General features: G+C 44.0%; 1 protein-coding gene across 1 annotated transcript in view; it reads left to right on the top strand.

Moving 5' to 3' along the window:
• LOC119778231 (proline-rich protein 12-like) overlaps positions 1 to 21,101 on the top strand; it is a 30,386-nt gene extending 9,285 nt beyond the window's left edge. The window contains exons 4-12 of the mRNA XM_038277383.1: positions 946 to 1,523; positions 2,836 to 2,952; positions 4,964 to 5,097; positions 5,227 to 5,816; positions 8,888 to 9,007; positions 9,917 to 10,014; positions 10,096 to 10,227; positions 17,710 to 17,805; positions 20,294 to 21,101. Of these exons, the coding sequence (XP_038133311.1) occupies positions 946 to 1,523; positions 2,836 to 2,952; positions 4,964 to 5,097; positions 5,227 to 5,816; positions 8,888 to 9,007; positions 9,917 to 10,014; positions 10,096 to 10,227; positions 17,710 to 17,805; positions 20,294 to 20,428 (2,000 nt within the window). The 3' untranslated portion in view covers positions 20,429 to 21,101. The remainder of the gene's footprint in view (positions 1 to 945; positions 1,524 to 2,835; positions 2,953 to 4,963; positions 5,098 to 5,226; positions 5,817 to 8,887; positions 9,008 to 9,916; positions 10,015 to 10,095; positions 10,228 to 17,709; positions 17,806 to 20,293) is intronic.
• The last annotated feature ends 615 nt before the right edge of the window (positions 21,102 to 21,716 follow it).

Genomic DNA, 21,716 nt, shown 5'->3' with positions numbered 1-21,716 from the left:
GCACCAAGCCGGCACCAACCCTACCTTCCCGGTCCTTGCTTCAATCCTCCCTAGCCCCCAATCCCTCATCCAGGCCAGACAGCCCACAGGACAGACCCTGGAGGGTAGCTCCAACACTAACCACTGCCACTAACCCCTCCTTTACCCTAAGCCTGACTCCTTAAGCTTGAACACACACTGATATAATTTTTACTGCAGACTCCTAAAGCTGCCGTACGTTAGCATCCTCACCTGAAACAATGTCCGTCACCTTTCAGCTACCCTGCGTCTTAATATGTGATGAGAAGGGGACCCCTGGTGTGTCACATACTGATGGGCAGGAGACTTTGACCAAGATTCAGTATTGGATGAGTTGGCTTTTAGAATGTGTTACTTGCAGATTTTAAAATAGATTTTGAGTGGAATCATACCCCTGTGAGGAGCTACCATTTCCGGTAAACAGGTCTGCAGCCATTCCTCTGTCCCGTCTTTCTTCTCATTGGATTCAAGTTAGGATTAGGAAAGTTTTCCTTCTGTTTTGCTGTCGTTAAGCCACTGCATGGAGAACGTCTGCTGGCGACTCTTTCATAAAAGAAACAAATTATCTACTAAACAGTATTTTTGTGAATCCAGGGTCTGTGGCTGTTACTAAGTGAAAAATGGATTAAATAACCTTGATTGACGGCTACAGTTTGATTGATCTAGATGTTCCACTGTATCTGTGCCTCCAAGTTGTTTTATTTCACATGAGCCGATAAGGTTCCTTTCTCCTACTAATAGAGTTTATACCTGCCATCAGTGTGCAGTGCTGCTGCAAAACTTTGGAAAATAAATTCCCTGCTCTCTCTCAGATCTCCATGGTGACAGCCAGCAGCACAGACCCTGGATGAATGGGGCGGGCCATAGCGGCTCCGCTTAATGTTTAATATTGATGTTTGCTTTTCACTGGAAAATCTTGTTTTTCAGATCCTCCATCAGAACCAGTGCTCGCCCCCACATCCCCATCTCAGCCCCTCTCGGTCTCAGCCTCACCCCTCACCTATTCCACAGCCTCATCCCTCCCCTCCTTAAGCTTGTTCACCACCTCATCGCTGCCCATCCAGCAGGGCGAGGATGAAGCCAACCGTAAATACTGGACTGCGGAGGCCCAGCCGTTATCATATCACCAGGCTTCCACTGCAGGCACCTCCCCACCGCCCTCCACCTCCCCCCCAGCCATCCTATCATCCCCGCTCTCCAGCCTCCCCCGCTCCATTCCACCTCCTTCCACCACACCGCCCCCTTCGTCCTCTGATCAGGACCAGGATTTGGAAGCTGGGGTGCCTTCTTCACCGTCTGCTTCCTCGTCTTCCTCCGAGCCACCGTCACCTCCGACCCCAGAGGAGACCTCGCAGCGCCTCACCTCTCTGCACCTGGCAAAGAAGCAGGCTGACGCCGCCATTGCTGGGGAGAGCGAAGAGGAGGACAGTGAAAGTGGAGGAGAGGGAATCTTTCGTGAGCGAGATGAATTTGTGGTTCGAACTGAAGATATCGGGACTCTTAAGGTAACCGCCCAGCTTCAAAGATACTTCAAACTTTGCAGTTTTATTCCTATATAAACAATCTGACCAGCCTTCCTGTTGGTGGCAATCAATCAGATTTAAGATTACTAACATTAGTTCTGCTGGCTAAATGAATAGAATTGACAGAGAATTTATTTTATACTAATTTGTAAGCAAGTCAGAGCTATAGGGCTCGGGATCCGCGTTGCATTGTGGGACGTGGCGGCCATATTGACGGCTACGCGAACGTAAACATAACTCTGATACAACGTTGTTGTTGAAAGAAGAGACGTAGAAGTAGAGAGAAAAAAGATGTTAAAATCCCGAAAAGGATCTGGAATTTACCGGGACACATTAAATAGAGAAGCCAGGGACCGGCATGTTGACAAAATCAGCATTATTAATCATTTGGATCCATATGAAGTTCCAAACAATGAGTGGAGCACCGATGAGTGAGCGCCTATACTTCAAAACAGTTCTGAAGCTACAAGTCCTTGGAGTCTCATGTGCAGTTCATGAATGGATGGGTTCAGGAGCTGCAGATCATAAAGCCAGCAAACAGTGGGAACACAGTAATCCGTACGAAGGTAAGCTGTGATCAGACGGGCTCTGGAACCTGCTAGTTTAGCAACTGCTAACCGCTAGTGCTAACAAGCACTCACGCATGTAATGTACTTTTAACTAGCTGCTATGTGTTTCAAAGGTGTAGTTAGTAACGTTAACTGCCAACCCTCCGGGTTTCTCACGTATTTGAGCCTTTTCCCGCTGCCGTTTTTATTATTTCCCGTAAAAGATCCCAACTTTGAAGGAAAGAAACAATGTAGGCTATAGAATAAAACCGTGCATCTTTAACTTACCAGAATGAAAATGCAGGGAACACACTCTCAATGACATTGGAATACTGTGGAAAGTTATTTTGGTCGTCTTACAGCTGCGATCCAAGCTAGCCGACGACTCTTTATCTCTGACGCTTGGTCTCCGTGGTTACGCCTCCAGGCAGGAAAGCGGTGGAAAGTTAACCCATTTTCTATGTTTCCATGGCGATCAAGTGTTGAGCTGTTACAGCCCACAATACGGCAACGGTTCACCATGGTTGAAACCAAGTTAAGGTGAAATTAATCACATTAAAACACGGCTGAGAGGGAGTACAGTACGCGGTAGTCATAGGCAGTAGTCTGAGCCGCGGTAAAAGAGGCATTCAACATGGCGGCGATGCAAAGTGCAGACGTCACGACGACCAAGCCCTTAAGACTTCAAACTACAGCCAGGAATTCGAGGCCCCATAAAAGACATTGATATTGGTGTTTTTTACTAGATGGCTTTGCAGACCGGCCGGGAACCACCACCCATCTGGAGAGTGCAGAAAGCTTTGCTCCAGAAATTCAGCCCAGAGATTAAAGATGGACAAAGACAGTTCTGCGCAACCAGCAATGTAAGTTTTTCTTGTTTACTCGTTTTAAAGTTATATTGAAAAAATATGAATTTTGTCTCCTGAATTCCTCAGAATTTAATTCATATTTAGAGGATTTTATGCGACTGATCAACTTAAAGCAGGGAAGACTGATGAAGTTGATGAACAGGAGGAATTTCTTTGTTTGTGTCATATTATGTGTGAAAATAGTGTTTAATCTTTGGCCACCATGAATTCCACTTCTTAGAAACACCTTGATTCCCAGTTATAGCTGTGGTTCTGCTGGGATACATCTCTACCAGGTTCATACAGCACTGGGTATCCGGCGGGTATCTGTAAAAAATCACATCTAAAGGTATAAATGAACAAAATACGGGCATCATAGAGTTACATCATGAATTAAACGTATCTGTATTTTCTCATTTATGAAATCTAAATCTTGAAAAATAAATTGAGTCAAGAATCTCCAGATAACAGGTTTTTTTAAAACGATGCAAAGCTTCTTACTTCAGCCAAGTTACAGCTGTTAATCTGTGAGGGGGGGGGGGCTCTGGATGTGAGGCAATGATGTTTACTGCCTCTCATTACAAAAGGCTGTGAGTTCACACTGTGATCACTGCAGTGTTCATTTCTTCAGCTTTTTTTAAATCAATCTTAGTCAAATTTTAGTCAACACTGTAAATAATAAAACTTCTCCACACACTGATCCTCTTTTTAACATATATCCCTTTGCACACATTGAACCTTTTGTCGGCTTGTTTCATCACAAAGTCTTCATCCTCATTGGTCCTTGCAGGCAGGCCAGAACTGTTAGGATTCAGACTGAGGACCCAGAAACTACCAGAACACAACAGGAAATAACTTTAACAGATTTATTGAGGGAATAATGCAGGTTTTTCAGGATCAGGGGGAGCCAGAGCCTCTGGAGGGGAGAGAACAGGTTAGTGGCTGAGATAGGTCCAGACTGCTAAGCCACTAACCTTTCTTAATATCCAGGTGGGGTGTCTTGGGTCCAGAAAACTTTGGTTGCTTGACACAGAATTCTCACTGAGGCTCGGCAGACTATCTTGGTCAAAGGAGGTCCAGGGTCAGAGCCAGATGATCAGATTTTCAGAGAATCCAAAACAGAATCCAGGGACAAGGTCAGGGCACAGAAACAGGTCAGGGATCCAGGCGGCACAAAAAACAGCTCCAACGAGGGCTAGGCAGGCTTAAAAAATCAGGAGGCAGAAACAGGTCAGGATCAGGTAGACAGACAGAAAAATGCTGGATAGCCAAGGCTTTCAGGCAATCTGGCACTGTCAACTAGACAGAGGCCTGCTTAAGAAGGCTGGCAAACAGGTGAGAGGAATCAGTGGCAATTAGGCTGAGCAGTGGCAGCACAGAGCAGAAGGGGAAAGAAAACAAGAAACATAACAAGAACACCCAATCCACTTTACCACTGAGTTCTCCAGGGCTTTCTGCTCTTTGGCGTCAGGTTTGTACGGTGGGGGGGGGCTTCCAACATCTCTGCAACAGACTTCCCTTCTTTCACTGGTGTCACTGTATCAGGAATCAATTGAGGAGGAAGAAATTTAAACCCTTTCTCCCTCAGCCAGAGGTTTCTGGTAATTAGTGGATGTTCACCTGTGTCTCCATATTTTGCTTGTTGTTTCCGCCTGTTTTGCCCATTATTCAGTCCTTCTGTTAGCTGTCAGCACTGATTAATTTTGCTTCATGTCTGGTTGTTCACCTGCTGTCACTTTCTCACTAAAGTCTTAAAACCTACAATGTTGCTCCAATGCACTTTGGTGCTGAACCCTGACGTGACAATTACTGCTAAGTTCATATAAACAGTTATTCTACTAATAGTGAAGAAACAAGAATGACGGTTTAGACAAAACAAACATCTTTTAGATCATCTTCCTTGATCTTCTTTGTGTTGGTCTGTCACATAAAATCCCAGTTTAAATCTGACGTTAGTGTTTGAACTGGTTAATAACACATAATGAGCTTTTTCAGTCCAGTTACGATTCTCTGTGTTTTTCGTCAGTACCTTGGCTACTTTGGAGATGCCAAAATGTGCTACCAGCGTCTATACGTGAAGTTCCTGGAGAACGTCAACAAGAAGGACTACGTGCGCGTGTGTTCTCGGAAGCCATGGCATCGAACTGCTCTGGCACTAAGGTACGGTGGCAGGCTGTCCTTCTCACATCTATGGATTCAACTTGATCCCAAATCACTGTTTAACATCCGGGGCCTGAGGAGAGGCACTCACTCTGTGTCTGTCCTTCCTTCCAACCTACTGTCTGACAGACGGCAGTCTCTGGCCAAACAGCTGCTGAGCAGCCACAGTCAGCCCCGAGCGGAGAGAGAAGACAGAGACAAGGAGAGACAGAAAGAACGAGACCTGAAGGAGCAGAGAGCCAGAGAGAGGAGAGAGGAGAGGGAGAAACAGGAGAGGGAGCACAAAGAAAAAATTATTAGAGAACGAGAACGGAGGGAGAGCAGTGAAAAGGAGAGAGAGAATGAGCAGAAAGAGAGAGAGAGGAGAGAAGCAGAGGAGAAGGACAGACAGAGAGAGCAAGAGAAACGAGAACAAGAGTGGAGAGAAAGACGGAGAAGAGAGAGAGAGCAGCAGGAGTTTGAACGGAAAGAGAGAAGGACAGAATTCCTCCAACAGGAGAGGCAAAGAGAAAAGAAGCAGAGGGAGCAGAAAGAAAGGGAGCAAAGAGATGCTGAAAGAGAAAAGAGACGGGGACAGGATGGCAGCCTGGGAAGTCCAAAAGAAGAGAGGACTTCAAAAGACAGAGCTGAGCCTCCACCAAAGAAGAGGAAGACGTGGCTGAAGGAGGTACCGTCCTCCTCCTCCGAGTCTGACTCCTCCCGGCACAGTGACGATGAAGGTCAGCAGTTCCGCGTGGCCGTTCATGTCCGTCACGCTAATCAGGATGGTGATCAGACTTCATATCATTATTATGGACATGATGAATGACATTCAACTGTTTGTTCTAAAAACGGTCCGCACCGTGACGTCACTAACCAGTAGGTGGCAGTAGTGTTCTTTGACAAACATGGATGCCTCCAGTAAAGCACATTCACATGAAAATTACTCTGAATTAAAAACACTGATCATTTATTGAACAGGATGGAATCATTTCAGATTTAAAGAACTTTCAGAAGTTTGGATTCTGAATATGAGCGACTTTTTTTTTTAAGGAGAACCAGAGCAGGAAGTTCAAGGCAGTGCAGGCAGGACTTAAACAGGTGACTTACTGACTTTATGTTGTTCACTCTCCCTAAAAAAATAGGCCAGAAAGTACAATTGAAGATTTAAGGTGTAGCAGACATACCTGACACTAACCAGAGCCTAAACATAATCAGTTGTCAGTTTTCTAAACCTGAATGAGGGAAACCCAGAGTTTCCCTCATCCTCTGTCTCTGTTACCATAGTAACATTCTCCAACAGTTAACCTGGTCAGCACCAGGTTTAGTTCATTAAACCCAGAGTGTCCTCTGTCACCTTACAGCCAATCACATTGTTTTATTTCCTAATTTTAATCAGGACATTTTTGTCGTAGTTTTGAGCGAACAATGAAAAAAATGATTCACTCGGTTCGTTAGAGACATTAGGTGTTAAAAGGCAACAATAGGCTGTCCTTCAGACGAGGATCGAATCAAAGGATGAGTGACATTAATTCACAGGGAATTAAGTATTTCATAGGAGTGGATTCTCAGAGCGCGTCTAGATGTCCTTTACAATCAGGAAGTTGTGTTTCTCAGTGCTATTTAATTCAGACCTAATCCGTCCTCATTAGCAGCATTCCAGACCTCTTTAACAGAACTGGATTATATCAGGGAGAGAACAGTGATGGCTGAGGAGGAACCCATGAGATGAAGAACAGGTCCTTCCTGTAAGAGCAACCATTCTAGACTTCATCTCCATCTGCTGGCCGCTGATCTCACCTAAATAGATCCACTACCATTCAAGCAGGAAACTGGTTTATCTGCAATTAAATGACCATTCAAACAAAAACGACACCCTTCACATCTAGAATAAACATTCTGGATGTCTAGAAATTAATTTCAGATCTCCATATTCCTATTACTGGTCAGCATTTGCATTATTTTGATTTTGAAGAAATGTATTTCAGATATCATAAATATATTTTCAGTCATGCTGATAAATGTCAAAATGGCCACCTAAAATTTGTAAACATTTCTAGTTATAGAAAACGTAATTCTTGCTAGTATAATTCTCAAATTCAGTTTCTGCTACAAAAATGTAATTTAGAAAACATTTTTAAAATTCATTCTAGGAGTGTGATTTTGATCAGGAAGAATCTTATTTTAGTGATCTACATATGAAACAACAGAGAGGAGAGTGCTTTTAATAAATATAAAAACGGCCTGCCATAGGCCACATCATATAAATGCTTTAACTTGACTAACAATCTTCCATCTTCCTCTGGCTTTTAAACACATTCTATTTTTTTATTTTGTTTTTTTGGATTAAAATCTCCAGTTCCAGTGCCATGAAATAGGCACTTCCTGTTGTCTGTTGTCATGGTAACTCGTCAAATTGGTGCTCCACTGATAATGGCTTTTCATTCTTGTTCAGCACGTCTTCAACACTAAGTGGATCTACTTAGAAAACTTTCTGACCTGAGGATAGATCAATTCAGAATTTAGTCTGAGTTTGTTAAACCTGCTTTAGGAACAGGCCTCAGGCATTTCTAACCCTTAATCTTAACCCTTAACTTAATTCACACCTTGGTCCTAAACAGGGGGGAACGGGGCTACTGGGAGGAAATAGCAGCAGGACACATCTGTCCAAAAAAAATATTAAGTACACTGAAATTCTGCAGGAAGTATAAGAATGGAGGAAAGAAAGCTGCAGCAAAGTTAGCTTTTCCTTCCTCTCATGGTTTGGGACATTTGCAGAAGAAAAGTATCAACAGAAAACCTCTCCTGAGCTTCAGAGCAACAAGCCTAGATCTATTCCAAGTTCTAAGAAGGCAGAAATACATCCCCACAAGTCAGGCGGGGATTTACCATTAGGCAATACGAGGCAGTTTCCTAGGGCCCCAAGTCCCTGGGGGGCCCATAAAACTCTGTTTCCATGTATGTTTAATGGCTCTGCACATTAATTATGTTTTTGATAAAAATCTTTCCGTTAAAATGCCATCAGAACGTTTATAATAAAAAAAATTTAAAAAGCCGTCAGAACACTTAAACGACTTAGCGCTTTAGTCGCTATATTTAGCCACTTTTCAGACCCCTCTAGCACTTTGATTTCTAAAAAGCTCCTAGCGCCAAATCTAGAGACTTTTTTCTGCTACTGGAGACTTTGGAGACAACATCTAAAAGCAGCGAACTCTGCTCTCCAGAGCGAGTAGATTGGTAACCCCGCCTCCTGCTCTCCTCTATCTTGTCTGCTGTCATGATTCATGCAGCTATTATTTCATCCAAATGAAAAATGGAGAACAGATAAGCAGATCATGGCTTGTCTGCAGTGAAAAGAAGGACTGGGTTATTTACTTTGGCCTTTTTGGAAACACAGGAAGGAGCAATCAGCTAAGTGAGCTTAGTGCTTGGAAAAAATCTTTCATTCCTTTAGAGACAGCATGAAAAGTCAGCTGAGTACAAAACATAGAGAGGAAAACAAGAAGAAAAGGGACAAGAAGAGAGGGACACAACCTAGAACAGATAATGGATGTCTATTCTATTAACATTTCTCTATCTGGAGAATGGGGCTGTTTATGTGTTCTCTATTCAGAGGGCCCCAAATTTCCTAAATCAGCCCTTGCCAGAACTTACTGCCTAGAATATAAAAAAAAAAAAACAATAAAGAAATGATAAATAACATTAGAAAAGCTCTGTGCTAATATCATGTATTTGTTGGTAAAAGCTTGTAAACTAAATCAGGAGCTACTGCTCTGTATCATAACCTGACTGAAGCGTCTCCACGCTCCAGGCCCCGTACAAGAAGGCGTGAACAGCCGCGACATGAGGGAGATGTTCAGGAGCTACGTGGAAATGCTGGTGAGCACAGCACTCGACCCTGACATGATCCAAGCTTTGGAGGACACCGATGGTAAGTCTCCAAGTGACCAGGACACGGGGACTCATAGCGAAGCTCCTCAGCGTCCATCATCAGGACGCTGAGGAACTTCGTCCATCTCATTGTTTCATTGGTGAGTTAAACTAGAGGACTTATGAATGTTTTTAAGGAATCAGCATCGGTTCAACAACTTTTCATCTATTGCCATTTCAGAGCCATTTCCAAACACGTCATCCTTCCAGAGAATTTGATCACATCATTCAGAGGGATGGTTAAAGCTAGGGTGGACAGCTGCTGTCCTCAGGGGCCGCTTTCCTTTAGGATCTAACCACCTGAATAAAATGACTGAACTACCTCCTCAGGATGCAGGAAATTCCTCCAGTCCTCATTGTTGGATTCCGCTGTGTTGAACCAAGGACACATCTAGAGCCTCAGGATATCAGCCCTGAGTTTGGTCCTCGAGGATCCAGGAGACGGACGCTCCTGGGTTCAGGAATGTTCTGAGGAAAACCAGCTGATTGCAGCAGATGCCAACTAAATAACCTCAGGTGGAACGTTTCATGGTCAGAGGAGACCCCAGTGCTGAGAGTTAGGATGGGTTGGATCAGCTCTGCCCTTAGTGTGGAGAGACAGGGGAAGGCTGAGGAGCACGGCCTCCATGTTCTGCAGCTTCACCTCAGATCTAAGGCTGATAACTTTCAGCAGGTCATGAATGGAGGAAGCTGGCTAACATGGCACTCACATATCCATCCATAATCATCCCAGAACCTCATGATGCTGAAAACATCTCTTTTCATGTTTAGGTCTGTATGTAGAATGTCTAACCTGTGCAGATTAGAACTGCTGCTCCATGTTAATGACTTCATAGATCCTGGAAGTTGTTGTTAGTCTAGCTTTGCAGAGGTTTGACTGAAACGTTTCTTCTCTTCTCTCACGGCTCAGATGAGCTCTACCTTCCCCCCATGAGGAAGATCGACAGCTTGCTGAAAGACCAGAAGGAGATGCTGTTAAGAAGAATCAGCATGAGCGCACAGCATCAGGTACATCCTCACATTCTTCTTCTGTGGTTCTCTTACTTGCTTAGCTGACCCCCCCCCCCCCCCCCCCCTCCTTTCTTCCAGGAGGCTCTGCACACCTATCCCAACATGACAGCTGACCCTCTGGAGTCTGGAGCAGTGCGGGTCCATCTGGGCGGGGAGGATTACAGCCGTAAGACCCTCAGTCGGGTCAAGAAGAGTGTTGCTAAGCAACAGGTGAGGAGGTGATGCTGGGTTCCAGGTTTATGTCCAACCCTGACAGCAGAAGCTCAGATCGGATCATGCTTGCATATCTGGATCTTTGGTCTGATTTTAGTTCACATGCAGAATGCTGGCCAGTGGAAATAAATCAAAGGTCTTTTATCTGTCTACATCACGGTGAGGTCAGAGCTAACAGCCGGACCTCAGCTATGCTAGTGCAGTTTGTGGTCAGATGGTTCCTCTGTTTCCACTGATCTAAAGCGGCAGCATATCACAGCATTCTGGACCATGGAGCATATCGACCATAGAACTAGATATCACAGCATTCAGCCAGAGGCATTCGTCCTTCCATCAGCTGGTTTGGATGAATCAACCCATCTGGTTCCGTCCATTAACTTGACTTCTTTAGGTAAATATTATGACCCCATGAAGTAGAAAAACCTTAGGTTACATATTCAGACATTTCTGATTTCCTAAAGCTGTATTAAAAAAAAAAAAGGAGAAAAAAGAATAAACTAACTAGCGACCGTTGTTTAAGTGCTGGGGACGGAATATTTCTGCCTCTCCCTGAGCTCCGTCCACAGAAATACGTCACATGATGGAAGGTAATGATCAGACCAGCAGAGCAATAATAGCCCACTTTACCAAAGTCTGCACCAAAATAGTGTTTATATAAGTGAGTGAAAACTAAGAAGACTCCAGTTTGAGGAAGTGGCTCCCAGGAGCTGATCATGGCGCGTCTGCGCTGGCTGTAGTTTAGCTATTAAAGGTTAGCCTGGCGTTCAGAGGAAACAGATGGTTTCCATCAGAAGCTCTTCTTTTCAAAGCTACATCTGAATAAACGACGTCCGCAGGAAATCAGTGGGTCTGTTTGTGGATTAAAGGCCTGACAGACCTCAGGCACAGAAGACTGGACCCAAACAACATGAGTACTTCATCACAGCCGCAGACGGTTCTGCAGGCAGGGTGGACCTTTCACACAGTATCAGCCCATCCAGACTGACCTGCTGATCATAATTCACAACATGGGCTGAGAAATGTTTACCTGAGAATCCTTAGGTAGGTCCACCTAAATGAGGAAGTGATGAGGGGACATGTTTTACGACTGACTGGGTTTCTGGGTTAGATAGAGACCATAGTTCCCTGTGAAGAATATGGAGATAGAAAGAGAACAGATCCCTGCTGCAACCGGACGCTACAATGCCACACTACAACCGCAATGACTGCTGCAATGGAGAATCATCAGTTACTGACGCACTGTATATACTGTATATATCCCATGCACCTTTTTTTCTTTCGGCACCTTCTTCTTCTGTTTGACTATTGAGCTGATGTAACAAGTACATTTCTCCACAGTGAGATCAATAAGGTTAATCAATCAATCTATCATCAATCAACCAAAGCGGCGGCCAAGAACGGCTCCTCTCGACAACTCAAATAATTTCACAAAATATGCCGCTTAATACGATACAGAGTAGACATCAAACCAGCATCTATGATCGCCAACGCCTGCTGGAGCTACGGTCACAAAATGTTTTAAATCCTGACATTTTTGACCGTTTAAAAAGCTGCGGAGTGCTACGGACGGATCTAAACAAAACAGCAGCAGAACATAACGGTAGGACGAAGAGATGTGCGAGACAGAGAAAACGAGGCTGCAGAGAAATCCCTACAGTCCTCCGCTTCCATCAATCCTGCTCTCCAACATCCGCTCATTGGATAACAAAATGGATAATCTCCGACTGGAACTCTCATCAAAGAAGGAGATTAGTAACTGCTGCACCATCATTCTGACAGAGTCATGGCTGCATCCAGCAATACCGGACAAGGCTATTACCCTGGAGGGGCTAACGCTATACCGCACCGATAGGAACAAAGAACTAAGCGTTAAGACTCGGGGGGGCGGGCTCTGTGTTTACATCAACAATAGCTGGTATAAAAATGCTGGATCAGTCTCCAGCTTCTGCTCTCCAGACATAGAGTTTCTGACTGTTCACTGCAGGCCGTTCTATCTGCCCAGAGAGTTCAGTGTGGTTAGCATCACTGCTGTTTATGCCCCCCCCCAGCGCTAACACTAAAGAGGCCATGAAGACTCTATACCAGGCTATCTCTGAGCTCCAATCTGCACACAGAGGCTGTTTTCATCATTGCTGGGGATTTTAACCAGGCTAACTGGAAGACTGTTCTCCCTCATTTCTACCAACATGTGGACTTTGCAACTCGGGGTGAAAACAATTTAGACCTGGTTTACTCTAACATCAAAGATGCATTCAGAGCAGCCCCACCCCCACCTCGGGTCATCAGATCACCTCTCTGTCATGCTCGTCCCTGCATATTAGCCCCAGCTGATCAGGGCTAAACCGACAGTTAAAGAGGTCAGAGTGTGGTCTGAGGGCGCCATGGAGACACTCCAAGACTGTTTGAATGCTCTGACTGGAACATCTTCTAGGCTGCAGCAACATATGACACTTATGCAAAAGTTTAGCTTATTCCCCTTCACAGGTTGATGATTTTGTTGATGGGGTTGCTATTTCTCTGCGTATTGCCTTAGACAACGCAGCTCCTTTGAAAATGAAAACCGTTAAAAATAGAAAGCTTGCTCCTTGGTTTAATGCAGAGCTGCGTACTTTGAAGCAAAATGCTAGGAAACTGGAGAGAAAATATCGCTCCACAGGCCTGCGAGAGTCCTTCCTAGTCTGGAAAAATGGTTTACTGCTGTATAAGAGGACCCTTTGTAAAGCAAGAGCAGCATACTTCTCCTCATTAATAGAGGAGAATAAGAATAATCCTAGATTTCTTTTTAATACAGTTGCCAAACTCACCCAGAGCCATAGCTCTGTTGAACCGTCCATTCCACCTGCTCTTAGCAGCAATGACTTTATGGGATTCTTTATAAATAAGATTGATCTTATTAAAAATAAGATCATAAGCACTCCTCTATCCGCGATTGTACCTGAGGTAGTCATGGAATCTGAACTGGGTTTAGACTGCTTTGATCCAGTTGAACTCTCTGAATTAGCAAAATTATTGTCTTCATCTAAGCCTTCAACTTGTATGTTAGATCCAGTTCCAACCAGGTTATTTAAGGAGGTATTCCCTTTGATCTCCTCCTCCATTTTAGATGTGATTAATCTATCTCTGTTACAGGGATATGTACCTAAAGCTTTTAAGGTTGCTGTAATTAAACCTCTGCTTAAGAAACCGTCTCTTGACCCAGATGACTTGGTCAATTATAGACCTATATCCAATCTTCCTTTCTTATCCAAAATTCTTGAGAAAGTAGTTGCCAAACAAGTTTGCGATCACTTCCACCATAATGAACTTTTTGAAGAGTTTCAGTCTGGCTTTAGAGCTCATCATAGCACTGAAACAGCTCTGGTGAAAGTCACTAATGATATTCTCATGGCCTCAGATAATGGACTTGTATCTGTGCTCGTCCTGTTGGATCTTAGTGCTGCATTTGATACAGTTGACCATAATATTCTTTTAGAAAGACTTGAATATTTTGTTGGAATTAAAGGAACAGCACTAGACTGGTTTAAATCTGATCTATCTGATCGAATTCAGTTTGTTCATGTTAATGATAGATCTTCAACATGCTCAAAGGTTACCTGTGGAGTACCACAGGGATCAGTGCTAGGACCAATTCTCTTTACTTTATACATGCTCCCAATTGGTAGAATTATTAGACAGCATGGGATTAATTTCCACTGTTATGCTGATGATACCCAGCTATATCTGTCTATAAATCCAGATGAAGCTAACCCATTACATAGATTACAGGCATGTCTTGAAGACATAAAAACCTGGATGACTCTTAACTTTCTGCTTCTGAATGCAGACAAAACAGAAGTTATAGTCTTTGGACCAGAGTCTCTGAAAAAGAAACTGATTAGCCAGTCACTTCATTTGGATGGGATTAAACTGATTTCAGATAATAAAGTAAAAAATCTTGGTGTTGTTTTTGATCAGGACCTGTCATTTAAATCCCACATCAAAGAGGTTTCTAGAATTTCCTTCTTTCATCTGAGGAACATTGCAAAAATTAGAAATATCCTGTCCAGGGGTGATGCTGAGAAACTAGTCCATGCATTTGTTACTTCAAGGCTGGACTATTGTAATTCTTTACTATCAGGAAGTCCACAAACTGTAGTTAAAAGCCTTCAGCTGATCCAAAATGCTGCAGCCAGAGTTCTAATGAAAATTAAAAAGAGAGATCATATCTCGCCTGTCCTGGCTTCTCTTCATTGGCTTCCTGTTAAATCAAGAATAGAATTTAAAATCCTCCTTCTCACATATAAAGCCTTAAATGGCCAAGCTCCATCTGATATCAGAGATCTGATTGTTCCTTATGTTCCTAACAGAGCACTTCGCTCTCAATCTGCAGGTTTACTAGTGGTTCCTAGAATTTCTAAAAGTAGAATGGGAGGCAGATCTTTTAGTTATCAGGCTCCTCTCCTGTGGAACCAACTACCAGTTTTAGTCCGTGAGGCAGACACCCTGTCTACTTTTAAGGCTAGGCTTAAAACTTTCCTTTTTGATAAAGCTTATAGTTAGAGTGGCTCAGGTTATCCTGAGCTATCTCTATAGTTATGCTGCTATAGGCTTAGACTTTTGGAGGACATAGGGACCCCCATTTCATCATTCTGCTTCATTCTCTCTCTGTTCTCCTATTCTGCAGAATCTGTTAGTTCAATCTCTAACCTTCTGCTCTCTCTGCTTTTCCTCAGAGTAGCTTTGCCTCGTCTGTTCCTGTTTGGCTGTGACGTCATCCTGGAAAGAAACATCAGCTGTGCTGCTTCTATCAACACCCTTGTTTATAGATGTTGGAGATCGGCCTGTTTTCCAGTGTGGTCCTGTTTCTCTGACCGTGACTGAGTGGATGTGCTTTCTTCGTCCTCTGGCATGGGAGCTGCCTTGGAGCTCGTCTGCCTGGCTGTGTGTTTCCTGGACGGGGCCGCCTTTTACAGCTGCTTTTTGTATCTCTGCTTCTGTCTCCTTGAACCCCAGTCGGCCTCGGCAGATGGCCGCTCACACTGAGCCTGGTTCTGCTGGAGGTTTCTTCCTGTTAAAAGGGAGTTTTTCCTCTCCACTGTCGCTACAAGCATGCTTAGTGTGGGGGATTGTATTTGAGTCAATGAGTCAATGCAATCAACTGGTTTTCCTTAGATAGAAAACTTTGTATCAATTTGATCTGGTTGAACTGTAAAGTGCCTTGAGATGACATGTGTTGTGAATTTGGCGCTATATAAATAAACTGAATTGAATTGAATTGAATTATCCTGAGCTATCTCTATAGTTACGCTGCTTCTGTCTCCTTGAACCCCACTGGGCCTCAGCAGATGGCCGCTCACACTGAGCCTGGTTCTGCTGGAGGTTTCTTCCTGTTCAAAGGGAGTTTTTCCTCTCCACTGTCGCTACAAGCATGCTTAGTGTGAGGGATTGCTGAAGAGTCAATGAGTCGATGCAATCAGCTGGTTTTCCTGATCTGGTGAACTGGAAAGTGACCTGAGATGACATGATGGGAATTGGAGCTATAGAAATAAACTGAATAGAACTGAATTATAAAATATAGATGAGTATGCCATGACCGTGTCAGCCTACACTAACAAATGCATTGAGGACGTCCGGATAAAAAAGAACATCACCACCCGGGCCAACCAACCACCCTGGATAAATGGAGAGGTTCAGAAATCGCTAAAAGCAGCGAACTCAGCTTTCAGGTCTGATGATAAAGAGGCAGTGAGGACAGCGAGAGGAAACTTAAACCATCAGATCAGCGAAGCAGAACCACAGCCAGAAGATCCAGGATCTTTTCCACAATGACAGCATCACCAGGAGGATGTGGAAAGGCATTCGGATGATCACAGACTACAACACACCCTCTCCCCCGGTAGATGCAGCAAACACGGACTTCCTAAATAAACTGAACAATTCTTTGGAAGGTTTGAGGCACTAAACAGCGTCCAGCAGTGAAAGCTGTTCCACACCAGGGGGAGGAGGCACTAAACCTGGATGTAGCTGAAGTGAAAAAACTCTGAGGAGAGTCAACCCAAGGAAAGCCCCAGAGCCTGATAACATACCTGGGCGGGTGTATAAGGAGTGTTCAGATCAGCTGGCTGGTGTCCTCACAGACATCTTTAACACCTGGCTGGAACCAATCCATAGTGCCAGCATGCTTCCAGTCTGCCTCCATTATTCCAGTCCCAAAGAAGCCTCAGGTCGCCTCCCTCAATGATTAGCGGCCTGTCGCTCTGACTCCCATCATGATGAAGTGCTTCCAAAGGCTGGTTAAAGAACACATCGTCTCCAGTCTGCCGCCAACATTCCACCCGTTCCAGTTCGCCTACCGGCGGAACCGCTCCACTGAGGACGCCATCTCTGCTGCTCTCCACCTGAGCCTGGCACACCTGGAGGAGAAGAACACCCACGATGGCTGCTGTTCCTGGACTTCAGTTCAGCTTTCAGCACCATCACCCCACAGCATCTGATGGGCAAACTGGAACAGCTGGGCTTCAATACACCCCTCTGCTATTGGCTGCTAGACTTCCTCACCAACAGACCTCAGTCAGTCCGGGTCGGACAGAACGCCTCTGATGTCATCGGTCTAAGCCCCTCCCCTCAGGGCTGCGTCCTGAGCCCCCTGCCGTTCACCCTGATGACACACGACTGCGTCCCCAGGTTCACCACCGATCACATGGTGAAGTTTGCAGACGACACCACGGCGGTGGGCCTCATCAGAGACGACAACGACCTGGACTACAGAGAGGAGGTGGAGCAGCTGGTGGAGCAGAGATAACAGCCTGATCCTGAAGGTGGAGAAGACCAAGGAGATCATGGTGGACTTCAGGAAGAAGCGGCCTGACCACGCTCCACTGCTCATCAACAGCTCAGCTGTAGAGGTGGTCAGCAGCACCACATTCATCACAGACACCCTCACCTGGACTGGAAACACCACCTCACTGGTCGCGCTTGGACTTCCTGCGGAGGATGAGGAGAGCCCACCTGCCCCCCCCCCATCCTCCCCACCTTCTCCAGAAGCCCCATAGAGAGCGTTCTGAGCAGCTGTCTCCTCTTCCCTCCATTAAAGACATTTCATCCCAGCGCTGCGTGTCCCGAGCCCGTGACATCATCAATGACCCCCCCACCATGGACTGTTCTCCCTGCTGCCCTCTGGGAAGAGGCTTCACAGCATTCAATGCAGGACCAGCAGGTTCTGCAGCAGCTTCTTCTCCACCGCCATCACACTGATCAACTGTTATATTAAATAGGTTCATGTATTGTATGTTATTATATTTTATTATTATATAAAAAAAGAAAAAAAAACTGAAATGTTAGAACTGTCATATGTTTATATTACTGTTTTTATATAGATTTTTAAGGCTGCACCTTAAAATAAAAAAGAAATTGTTCAGAGAGCTGTTCTTAACAATCTTTAAACTGGTGTAAACTAAATGATGGATAAATCTGCCTAAGCTTTCCTCTTTCCCTCCCCAGGATATGAAGCTCTCCATGGAAACCTGCCGGATCTACAGCCTGTACCATTCTCTGCACCACTACAAGTATCACACCTTCCTGCACTGCAAGAGGGAGGTAAGGCAGCTCCAGGCTAGCCGTCCCCCCCTCTGTGATGTCACCTATACCTGTCCTCTGCTTCAGCTTTCAATCATCTTAGTCTAGACGTCTGCTCTGGCTGGAGTGTAGCCACACAACTCTACTTCTTCTAACCCCCTTGACTCTGACTCTTGTGAATAAAGTCATCAGAGGTGTTTAGTGAGGAAAACTGAAAGTTATTGGTCTATAAACAGTATTGGTTTGATCCTCAGCAGGTTAAGTTGCCTCATAAACTGCTGTTTTTAATGGGTGGACAAGACTGTAGAGAAGGTGCAAAATGATTTGCTTTTGCAATTAAGCAGAAAGGAGAAAACCTGTTTTTGGTTGCGTCTTCTTCTGTCTGCAGATCTCACTGGTGACCAAAGCAGGTGGAGGATATAAAAAATGCAAACATTTAGCAAAAACTAAGAAAATTAGGAACTGAACTGCCGCTCGTTTGTGTGCTCTATCTACTACTTCAGAAAGTCATTTTGAAGCTGAACCCTTAGAACCATGGGAACATAGAACTATAGAAAAATATAGCAATGGAACCATAGAATTATAGAGCCATGGAACCATAGAACTATACAGTCATGGAACCATAGAACTATACAGTCATGGAACCATAGAACTATAGAGCCATAGAACCATAGAACTATAGAGCCATAGAACCATGGAACCATGGAGCCACAAAACTATATACCCATGGAACCATAGAACTATACAGTCATGGAACCATAGAACTATACAGTCATGGAACCATAGAACTATAGAGCCATAGAACCATAGAACTATAGAGCCATAGAACCATGGAACCATGGAGCCACAAAACTATATACCCATGGAACCATAGAACTATACAGTCATGGAACAATAGAACTATAGAGCCATGGAACCATATGACTATAGACTCATGGAGCCATAGAACCAGTCTACAATAGAACTATAGAGCCATAGAACCATGGGACCATGGAACGATAGAACTATAGACCCATGGAACCATAGAACTTTAGATCCAAGGAACCATATAACTACAGACTCATGGAGCCATAGACCCAGGGTACAATTGAACTATAGAGCCATTGAACCATATAACTATAAAGCCATGGAACCATTAAACCATAGAACTTTAGAGCAATAGAACAATGGAACCATAGCACTACTGAGCCATGGTACCAAAGAACTATGGAGGCATGAACCCATAGAACTATAAAGCCATGGAACCATAAACTATAGAACCAGGGAACCATAGAACTATAGAGCCATGGAATTATAAAACCATGGAATCCTAGAACTATAGTGCCATGGAACCATAACTTTATGGAACCATAGAATTATAGAACCACTTTACCATAGAACTGTAGAGCCAGGGTACAATAGAACTATAGAGCCATGGAGCCATATAACTATAAAGCCATGGAACCATTAAACCATAGAACTATAGAGCAATAGAACCATGGAACCATAGCACTACTGAGCCATGGTACCAAAGAACTATGGAGGCATGAACCCATAGAACTATAGAGCCATGGAACCATAGAACTATAGAGCCATGGAGCCATAGAACTATAGAGCCATGGAGCCATAGAACTATAGAGCCATTGGACCATAGAACTATAGAGCCATGGAGCCATAGAACTATTGAACTATAGAGCCATGGAACCATAGAACTATAGAGCCATGGAGCCATTGGACCATAGAACTATAGAGCCATGGAGCCATAGAACTATAGAGCCATGGAACCATAGAACTATAGAGCCATGGAGCCATTGGACCATAGAACTATAGAGCCATGGAACCATAGAACTATAGAGCCATGGAGCCATTGGACCATAGAACTATAGAGCCATGGAACCATAGAACTATAGAGCCATGGAGCCATAGAACTATAGAGCCATGGAGCCATAGAACTATAGAGCCATTGGACCATAGAACTATAGAGCCATGGAGCCATAGAACTATTGAACTATAGAGCCATGGAACCATAGAACTATAGAGCCATGGAGCCATAGAACTATAGAGCCATGGAGCCATAGAACTATAGAGCCATGGAAACATAGAACTATGGAGCCATAGAACTATGAAGCCATAGAACTATAGCGCCATGGAAACATAGAACTATGGAGCCCTGGAACCATAGAACTATGGTACCGTAAAACCATAGAACTATGGAACCATAGAACTATAGTGCTATATAACCATAGAACTATAGAGTCATGGAACAATAGAACCATGTAACTATAGAACCATGGAACCATAGAACAATCGAGCCATATAACCATAGACCTATAGAGTCACAGAACAATAGATCTATAGAGCCATATAACCATAGAAATATAGAGTCATGGAACAATAGAATCATGTAACTATAGAGCCATGGAACCATAGAACTATGGAACCATAGAACTATAGAGCCATGGAATAGAACTATAGAACCATGAAACCATAGAACCATTGAGGCTGACGGACTCTGCTGTCTCCTGTCCAGGCGGGGAACGTGGAGCAGGCGGCGGAGGACCCGGGCCAGGAGGAGGTGGTGCAGCAATGTATGGCCAACCAGGCCTGGCTGGAGGACCTGTTCAGCTCCTTCGTGGAGCTGCTCAGCCTTAGTGCAAAGGCCTGAAGGAGGAGGAGGAGGACCCAGACTGGATGAGTTCTATGACAGCTCACCACGCAAACAACCAGAGAACATCAGTTATCTATGACTTTTCTAGATGGAATGTGTTTTTATGAGGAACGTTTCCTAAGAACCTCTTGATTCTAAAGAAGGTTCTGACCAATAGTGGATGAATATGGTGGAACAGAAGAAATTTGATCGACATCCACAAGCTATCTATAAAGGTGTTTTATTACATCTGGAATGTAAAATGTATACAGTCACATTTTTAAGTGTTTGTTCTTATTTTTGAAGAATACTTTAAAGAGATGAAGGAAACCTTCCTCGTTTATTGATTGAAATGAGGTTCTGCTGAACTCTATGATATTTGTCCAATCATCAGGATGGAGGACAAGCTGGAAAAGAGTTCTGATCCAAACCATGATGTTTCTGTTTCTTTTCTAAAAGATGGTTTATTGACCCAACATGAAGCACGTTTTTATTCCAAAATCAATAGAGAAGAAAAGATGACCCGGCCTAAATGTTTAATGTTGGTCATTTTTATCTGTTTCTTGTTGATATTTCCTACGGTTCTGTAAATACTGTACAGCGTTCCGTTCTCTAGTCGGCAGTTGCTCTTCTGTACATGAAATTTCTGTATTTGACAAAAGGAAGTAAAACAGCTTAAAATGACATGAAATGAACTCTAGTTTATCATCTGTGTCTAAAATAATTTGACTCTCTTTATGCACACATATCACTGCAGAGTTAATCCAATTCCTTGTTATTTTTATTTTACAATCACTCCTTCCAACGCCATCTACTGGCCGTCTAGTGAAGTGCATCCATATATTTTGCAATCCAAGACGGTTGACAGACATCCAACCATTTTCAGCAGCTCAGGAAAATTCTGTAAATCCTCCAAAGACCCTGAGAGTTAAAACAGGGCAGCACATAGTAACTATAATACTGCTGATATATTTTTATGAATATAAAATTCATATTGGGGAGAATTAATTGGTTTCCTGTCCACTAAATGGACACCAAGCATCAGTGGCTACATTTCAGCAGTAATTTATACTACAGCTCTAAATGTTCTAGATCATTGTTGATGACTGGGGGCCCCTGAACCCTGCAAGGTCTGAGCCCTATCTCTAAAGGTGCGTTCACAGCCAACGCGTTCTGGGCGTCACAAACGCCTAAAGACTGAAATATGGACGCTGGATCAAACGCTGGTCCAGCTGCTTTGATGCTTCGACGCTCTGGTTGTTTTTCTGTAGCTTAAAGCTAGAGAGCAGCTTGGCTTTATTTACTG

The sequence above is a fragment of the Cyprinodon tularosa genome, unplaced genomic scaffold (assembly GCF_016077235.1).
Source record: "Cyprinodon tularosa strain WSP-4 unplaced genomic scaffold, ASM1607723v1 ctg1304, whole genome shotgun sequence".
Lineage (NCBI taxonomy): Eukaryota > Metazoa > Chordata > Actinopteri > Cyprinodontiformes > Cyprinodontidae > Cyprinodon > Cyprinodon tularosa.
This window is presented reverse-complemented; position numbering and strand designations above follow the sequence as displayed.